This window comes from Orycteropus afer, unplaced genomic scaffold, assembly GCF_000298275.1.
Source record: "Orycteropus afer afer isolate SDZICR_OR568_19922 unplaced genomic scaffold, OryAfe1.0 scaffold00004, whole genome shotgun sequence".
NCBI classification, from domain to species: Eukaryota; Metazoa; Chordata; class Mammalia; order Tubulidentata; family Orycteropodidae; genus Orycteropus; species Orycteropus afer.
This window is the reverse complement of record NW_006921591.1, coordinates 15,848,640-15,856,890: the sequence shown is the minus strand read 5'-3', so window position 1 is coordinate 15,856,890 and position 8,251 is coordinate 15,848,640. Positions and strand designations below refer to the sequence as shown.

The 8,251-nt window shown below is 38.6% G+C and overlaps 1 protein-coding gene across 1 annotated transcript in view; it reads right to left on the bottom strand.

Annotated features, from left to right (window-relative positions):
• Positions 1 to 8,251, bottom strand: part of CFAP221 (cilia and flagella associated protein 221) — a 246,524-nt gene that overhangs the window by 161,246 nt on the left and 77,027 nt on the right. Inside the window, exon 6 of the mRNA XM_007937787.2 lies at positions 5,026 to 5,129. Within this exon, the coding sequence (XP_007935978.1) occupies positions 5,026 to 5,129 (104 nt within the window). The remainder of the gene's footprint in view (positions 1 to 5,025; positions 5,130 to 8,251) is intronic.

Below are 8,251 nucleotides of genomic sequence, written 5' to 3'. Positions count from 1 at the left end.
TCTGGAGTTTAACTCACTTTTGTGGCTTAACCTTCTGCCAAACAATACACAGGCCTACAAGGTGAACAATTATACCAGATAAGTGCACTCCTTAGAACAACAAACCATGGGAGAGCAGAATGGCAGCACTTGCCCAGGGAGATAGCTCAGAAAGCAAGAACGCATAAGAAAGAAGGTCACAGGGAAAAAGTAACCACAGGGAGGAAGTGGGAAGAGAGCTGTTACATTGTGGGGATTATAATCAATATCATAAAACAAAATGTGTATGAACTGTTGAACTGAAAACAAATTTTCTCTGTAAATTTCCAACCAAATCACAGTAAAAAGTTAAAAGCAAAAACAGAAACAATGACTCAGAAAAGAGAGGTGGCAAATCACAGTCCTACAACGCATAGTAAGAAAAAGACGAAAAGCAGCATGGATTTTTTTTTTTTTTTTTAAGTCCCTTAGTCCTGTCTTTCTCAGCAGTTATGTTTTTCAGTTTCTATTTGTGAGGACTCTGTAGGACATGCATTCCAAAAGGAAAAATCAATAACCCCCTGTCTTTGCCAGCTAGCAGAATTTGGAATTGATGGTATCAAAACAAAGCTGGGCAGGCAGCCTTTGTGTTCTCTAGTTAGTGTGTGTTGCAGCACTGATCGTATTTGCTCTCCTGCTTCCTGAGATTAATGAGGGCTGTCTCTGCCCTGATGAACAACAAATAATCTTGTGTGAGAGTGATGGAGGTGTGGGGATGGATGTGGAGGGACACAAAGGACACTTGTAGCATCTCTCTGCAAATCTCACAGGCAATCCATCCTGCCACAGCACCTGAAATAGACCTATATTCTTGGTTAGGCCCTGCAAGACCCTGTCTGATCTGGGTTTTCCCTGTCTCTCTCTCATATTATGCCTCCTGTGTTCTTTTCTCCTTCCAACACCTCAAGCTCCTCCCTGCCTCAGGTCCTTTGCACTTGCTACTCCCTTTATGTGAAATGCTTCACCCTCATGTCTGCATAGCTGGCTCCTTCTGATCATTCAGGTCTCAGTTCACATGTTACTTCCTTGGGATGTCCTTTCCCTTGTCCACTCCCTCCCTTTTTAGCCCATTACTCAGTTACATTTATTCAGAACACTTGTCACCCTTTGAAATTATTGTTCATGTATTTATCAACATGTCTCTGTACACAAAAGACTTTCCTACCTCAATCCATACTGTTATTTTATTTTTTTTATACAGTCCCCAGGGCCAAAACAGTTCATGGCAGTAAGTTCCACTAAAAATGTATTGACGTCATTTCACAATTATTTGCTGGTGGATATTATATACAAGAAATTGTGCATGATTGTTAAAATGTTTAATATGAAAATAAAATCATGGAAAGAATAAGACAAAAAAAATTAGTTCTGGAGAATTACTGTAAAGAAATGGAATATAAGTACTGAGACTTTCAATTGCCAGTTCAGTTTTAAATTTTCTGGGAAGCACCAATTCTTGCTTAAAAAACCAAAACACCAAACTCACTGCTGTCGAATTGATTGACTCAGAGTGACCCCTCCTTGGGTTTCTGAGATGGTATCTCTGTGGAAGCAGATCACCCAGTCTTTCAAAGAGTGGCTGGTGGGTTTGAACTACCAGCTTTCTGGTTAGCAGTCAAATGCTTCAGGCACTACGTTAGTCACAGCAAATGAAGACTCTATGGCACAGATATTTAGACTGCTAATAATCCTTGGTATTTCACTCATTTCTATCACTTGCTTTAAGTGATCCTTGCCAAAGATATATCTGTTTGTTGCTACATCTCTACATTGTCATACAGTCAGTATATCTTTTCTGTGGTGAGCCCATTCACCAGTAAGAAGCATTTTATAGGGCTTGCTTTGTGTGCCAATACTCTAAAGGATGCAGAGTCCCTTCCATTAACAGCTTACCATCCCTTGACAATTGTGATCTGTCCCCTGCATAGTCTGTGCTGGGTTCTGGGAGTCTTTGGTCTTACTTCTCTGCAAGAGTATGGTCAAGAGGTCAGGAAAAACAGGGACAACCTCTCCCCACTATTCTTGTCAGACTCTGCCTGGCCTCCCAGAGGCTGCTGAACCCTGAAGGTGATGGTTGTTGCATTAGCTTTGGAGCATAGTGATAAAATACCTCCTCAAGGGGCCAAGGAGCCTTTGGAGGGAAAAAGAGGTAAAAAAGGGAAGTTTCCTTTTAAAATGAAAATTTTGAGGCATGGGTAGCACAGAGGCAGGTATTGCTAGGAGTATAAATGAGATCAACTGAGATGATATGATCAGACAAGAGCTCAGGTCCAGACATTCAGGACATGAGGAGTGTAATGTCCAGAACACCCTAGTCCTCATTCTGAGGGAATGGGCTTGTTTTTTGCCTGGATGTGCTGCCTGCTGGCTTGGGGGCCCTGGGTCTATGGATAATGCCTACAGCAAAAAGTAATGTAAGGCCAAGGCAAGGGCAGAGATGCTGAATTACCCTCAAATCAACATAAAGTTATAAGAAATTTATATTTTGAAAGAATATGCAAAATATAAGGTTATTTGTAAATGGCTTATATATTCCTCTTAATTTTTTTAAAAAAGAGAAAATAAGTATTGAAACTTATATAAGAACTTTGGGCATACAGGTTCTATGAACTATTGCTTAACCAGCTATTTTATGCTATAATTTACCAATTAAATAAATTGAGTGCATTCTTCCTCAGTGCACACTAAACAAATGTCCAAGATTTCAAAGTGGTCACATGTAAACAAGTTCAATAATTTTTTACAGCATTTGACTGGTCTCCAATACTAAGATCTTGGCCAAAGTCATGTTTTGCTGGCTCTTCCAATATTATCAACAGTGTTCTTGATGTTCTAATTGTAAATGATTTCTTGTCAGCAGTATGAAGAAGTTCATAAAATCTGTTACTAGTTTTCCTTGATCTCAGGATAATTCTGCTGACAGTTGCTGACAGTTATAGTGCAAACCTGCATCTTAAGGATGCCTAGTTAGGAAATGGCCAATGGAGTTAAAGTTGAGGGTATGATAATGAATTCTTATCTTGTAAACGGAATTAATTTTGTTGACACTTCTTCATTTGTCAAGCCTTGGTACAAAATTCCTTAAAGACATGGATATATGATGCTTCTAGACCCTAAAGAAGGTGTTGTTTCATAACCTGATGGACTATGGATGTCCCCATCAGTCTTTGAAACAATCATTACAAAAGATACACCAGAAATAGTGTCCATAATATCTACCTTGGTAAAATTAGCTCACGGGTCTTAGTCTTGGGGCCCAATTTGTGAAATGGAGGCAATAGCGATCCGCTACTGTGCAACTCAAAGACATCTGAGTCAAACTAGACTCACTGGCAAGTCAGCAAAGCCAGTGAGTTCACAGCCCAGCTGGTTATCTGTCAGCCTGCCCTGATCCACTGGCTATAAAGTCAACGTGTTTCTACTGGAAGTGTCTAAAAGTCATCATTAAATTCTACAATCTCAAACACAGAACAGTCAAAGACGTACTGATACATAAATAAAGTGAAAAACCAAGAAAACTCCTGAGAAAGTGGTGGACTAGCTAGCAGTGGATACAGTAGACTTCATAAAATAGCCCCCAAGGAGTTTGAAGGGTCCAGCTTATTAAAAGAGTTTGTAATGTCATTTTAGCAACACCATATACACAATGGAGACCATTTTGAATATCAAATTTGTTTCAAAATTCCTTTTGTAAATTGATATTCTGTGTCTTGGGACACTTTTTCCAGAGAAGTATGGCCAGGCCATAAAAATCACCAGCTATCTCCAAAAGTCTCCATTTATTTTCCTTGCCTCTGACACAGTTCAGGCTCTCAGGTCTAGATTGTTTCAATCTCAACACAAAAGGTCTATTGTGAGAACATTACCTATACTTAATCAGAAATAGTACCTTGCTCAGCATAATTTTAGTAACTACTTAATTTTTCTTATTTTTAAGGCACACAAACAATTAAAAAGAATAAATCTGTTGTCACTGGGAAGACAAACAAGTCCTGTTTTGTACAATATAAATAGAAGTTAACTTATAGTTTTAAAATATCAGAATGACTCCTGGCTCTCTAGAAAATTTTATATACATTTTATAATAGAATGAATTCAAAGTTCCTTCCCTGAACATTCATTTGATGGACAAAATACTCATTTGCAATGATGAAAGAGTTGTAAATAAATGGATAAATATCCAGAAAAATTAAAACAAACAAACAACTATTTTAGAGTTCACTGGAGACAACTGTAGAGAGATAGTTAAATCCCAAAGTTAAACATCAAGAGACAGGAACTGAGAAGCTGAAATAACTTTAGAAGGAAATTTTCATTTTCAACTGTCCTGAGCAGTACTAGGACCTCTGTCCCATGGGCATGCAAAGATAGACTGTTTATACCATCAGAAAACAAACAAACAAACAAACCAAACTCACTGCTGTCGAGTCTATTTGACTCATAGTGAACCCTCCTTCAGTTTCCGAGGTGGTATCTCTATAGAAGTAGATTGTCCAGCCTTCCTTCCAAGGAGTGGCTGGTGGATTTGAACTGCCAGCCTTCTGGTTAGCAATGAAATCCCTTAGGCACTATGTCACCAGAGCTCATGGAACAAATTCATTAAACCCTGCACTAAGATTCTGAAAGCTTGGAAAGAAATAACATCCCCATTTTATTTGAAATTGAGCTAAAAGGTGAATATAAAATTAAGGCTGTAAAGGCACAAAAAATTGGAATTAGAATGGGTTATTTCTGACTTGAAGTTCTAATCTTAGGACACATATAGCTGGACATTATTTAAATTATCTGTATGATTTAAATTATCCAAAAGTGTCCTTATTCTCAAGTGTCTGGTTAAAATTTATATTATGTCAAATATTTAAAGTTCATTAATATTATTTTTTTAAAATAATACACTCAAATGTTCATTGTTCTGTTTCATAACTTGCAACCACCTTCTTTTCAAACCCTCTCTTTGATCTGAGAACTCTAATGTAATTGAAAACTTGAAATCTTTATTCTCCTTACCAGATGTTGGCTCAACAGTAAAGGCTTGATTGGCCTGAATCAAATCCACATGAAACTCAAAATCTACAGGACAGCTGCACTGCAAAGGAATAACATAATTCTTGCTGCAAAACAAAAATGAGTAATATTCATTTTTCTTTATAACTAGTTCTTCTGGTGACTTAAGTTACTTAAGTTACATAATAAACTACAACAGTGACAGCCAACATTGACCAGGAATTAGTCTAAGCATTTTCCACACATTAATAATTTAATCCTCACAATAACCCTTTAAGGTCAATACTATGATATCCCAATTTGCAGAAGAGGAAACTACAACACAAGAGAGGTTAAGTGTTCTGCCAAAGGTGACAAGGTTAGTTAGTGGCAGACCAGGATTTAATGCAGGTTAACTCTCTTCAGTGCCAACATTCTTAACCACTTTCCTTGCTGCCTTTCAGTACTGCTGGGTTTATTCTATGGATACTTACGGTGATAGTGAAAAGGCAATCTCTTCTATGTAAGGAGGATTTCAGGGAGCTCAGGAAACACTGAATAACCAGGTCTTATGGGAGGTCCCCAGCATCTACAGACCCTGGAACCAGACAGTACTGAAGAAACCTGATTTGGGTTGTGTTTGATTTAATTATGCTAGAAACTCTTTCCACCACTCATCTGTCAGTCTGCTGAACTATGGTGCCTTGAGTGCTGCTATGATGCTAGAAGCTATGCCCTAGGTATTGCAAATACCAGCAGGGTCACCCAGGGTGGACAAGTCTCAGCAGAGCTTCCAGATGAGACAGACTAGGAAGAAGAAAAAGGTGGTTCACTTTAGAAGAAAATGGCCACTGAAAACCTTACAAATAACAGTGAAACATGTCAGATATAGTGCCAGAAGAGAAGTCTCTCAGGTTGGAAGGCATTCAAAATAAGACTGGGGAAGAGCTGCTCCTCCAAAACCAGACAACCTTAAAGACATAGATAGAGCAAACTTTCAGGACCTATTCAAAATAAGAAGAAACAGCCACAAACATCCATTAATAATCAGAACATGGAATGCACAAAGTACATTCTAGGAAATGGAAAGTTGTCAAAAAATGAAATGGAATCAATAATTCTAGGCATTAGTGAGCTGAAATGGAGTGATATGGGCCATTTTGAATTGGACAATTTTATGGAAAATCATAGTATGCTGTGAATGACAAACTGAAGATGAATGGCATTGTATTAATTGTCAAAAAGAACATTTCAAGATCTATCCTAAGTACAATGCTGTCAGTGATAGGACAGTATCCATACACCTACAAGGAAGAACACTTAATACTACTATTATTCAAATTTACACACCAACCACTAAAGCCAAAGGTGAAGAAACTGAATATTTTTTACCAAGTTCTTCATATGAAATTGGCCAAACATGCAATCAAGATGTATTGATAATTATTACTGATTGGAATGCAAAAGTTGGAAATGAAGAAGAACTATCAGTAGTTGGAAAATATGGCTTTACTTATAGATATGACATTGGAAATCACATGATAGAATTTTACTAGATGATGATTTATTCTTTACAAATACCTTTTTTTCAGCAACATAAATGGCAACTATAAACGTGGACTTCACCAGATGGAATACACAGGAATTATGTCGACTACATCTGTGTAAAGAGGCGATGGAGAAGCTCAGTATAATCAATCAGAACAAGGCCAGGGGCTGACTGTGGAACAGATCATCAACTGCTAATATCCAAGCTTAAGTTGAAGCTGAAGAAAATTAAAACAAGTCCACAAGAGCTAAAACAAAACTGAGTATATTTCACCTGAATTTAGAGACCATCTGCAGAATAGATTTGATGCACTGAACACCAATGAGCAAAAAGCAGATGAGCTGTGGGATGACATCAAAGCCCTGAAGAAAGCAAAAGGTCACTAAAAAGACTGGAAAGAAAGAAAAGACCAAAATGAAACTTGATCCTGAACCGAGAGTAGATAAAGAAAATGGAAGAAATAATGAAGAGAGCCAAACAGAAGATTTCAAAGGATGGCTTGAGAAGACAGAGTAAAGTATTACAATCAAATATGTAAAGACCTGGAGTTAGAAAACTAAAAGAAAAGAACATGCTCAGCATTTCTCAAGCTGAAAGAACTGAAGAAAAAATTCAAACCTCGAGTAGCAACACTGAAGGATTTTATAGGCAAAATACTGAATGATGCAGGAAGCTTCAAGACAAGATGGAAGGAATACACATAGTCACTATACCAAAAGGAATTGGTCGGACTTCTGGTAAGATGGTGGCATAGGCAGACAAGCTACACAGACCCTCTTCAACAAAGAAAAGAGAAACCCATTGACAGAGATGCAGAAGATAATTCTGGAGCATGAGCTTTGAAAGGAAGTATACAGAAGTGGATTAGGCACCAACTAGTGGAAGAACCTTCCAGTGTAGTAAATTACTTAGTTTGGCTTTTCTACCCATAAGTCATTGTAAACTCAGTGATGGAATGAGCAACTGAGGAGCTCTTGATTGTAAATATTATCAACCTGGGTTATTTCTGTTAGGTGTGGCACAATACAATGTTATGGGAGACTCACTCTCAGGTGCTGAGAGTTCTGATGCTATGACTGGCTAGTTTGACCATGCTGCCAGGCTCAAAAGGAGGCCTCCTAGAGGAAGAACTCTCTCTGACTGCTGGTTGAGGAAGACATGCTGCTGAAAGAGACATGTGCTGAGAGATTCCTGGGCAAGATGGCGGACTAGGCAGAAAGACTGCACAGACCCTTTTCAACAAAGAAAAGGGAAACCAATTAACACAGACACAAAAGATAATCCTGGACCCCTAAGCCTTGAAGGGAAGGATATAGAAGTGGACTAAACCCCAACTAGCAGAAGAATTTGTGTGAAAATACCAAAAAAGGAGACATACAGAGCTGCAGTCTGGCAGCGATCCTGACAGCACAGACAGCTTGGAGATTCCCGAGTGGTAGTAGGACTTAAGAATTAACCTAAAAATCACTCTGCTAGCCAGGGACTGCACAGAGGACTATGCACAGTGGCTGAAGAACAAACAGTGAAGGTGAACAGAAAGGTGGGCTGCGCTGTGGACTTTAGCCGGTCCGGAGGATGCCGCCATTTTGTAGGGTTAAAAAGAGGCTTGACTATTTTGGATATTTAAAGAGACAGCACTCTCGCAGATTCCTGTGGTGGTAGGACTTAAGAATTAACCTAAAAATCACCCTGCTAGCCAGG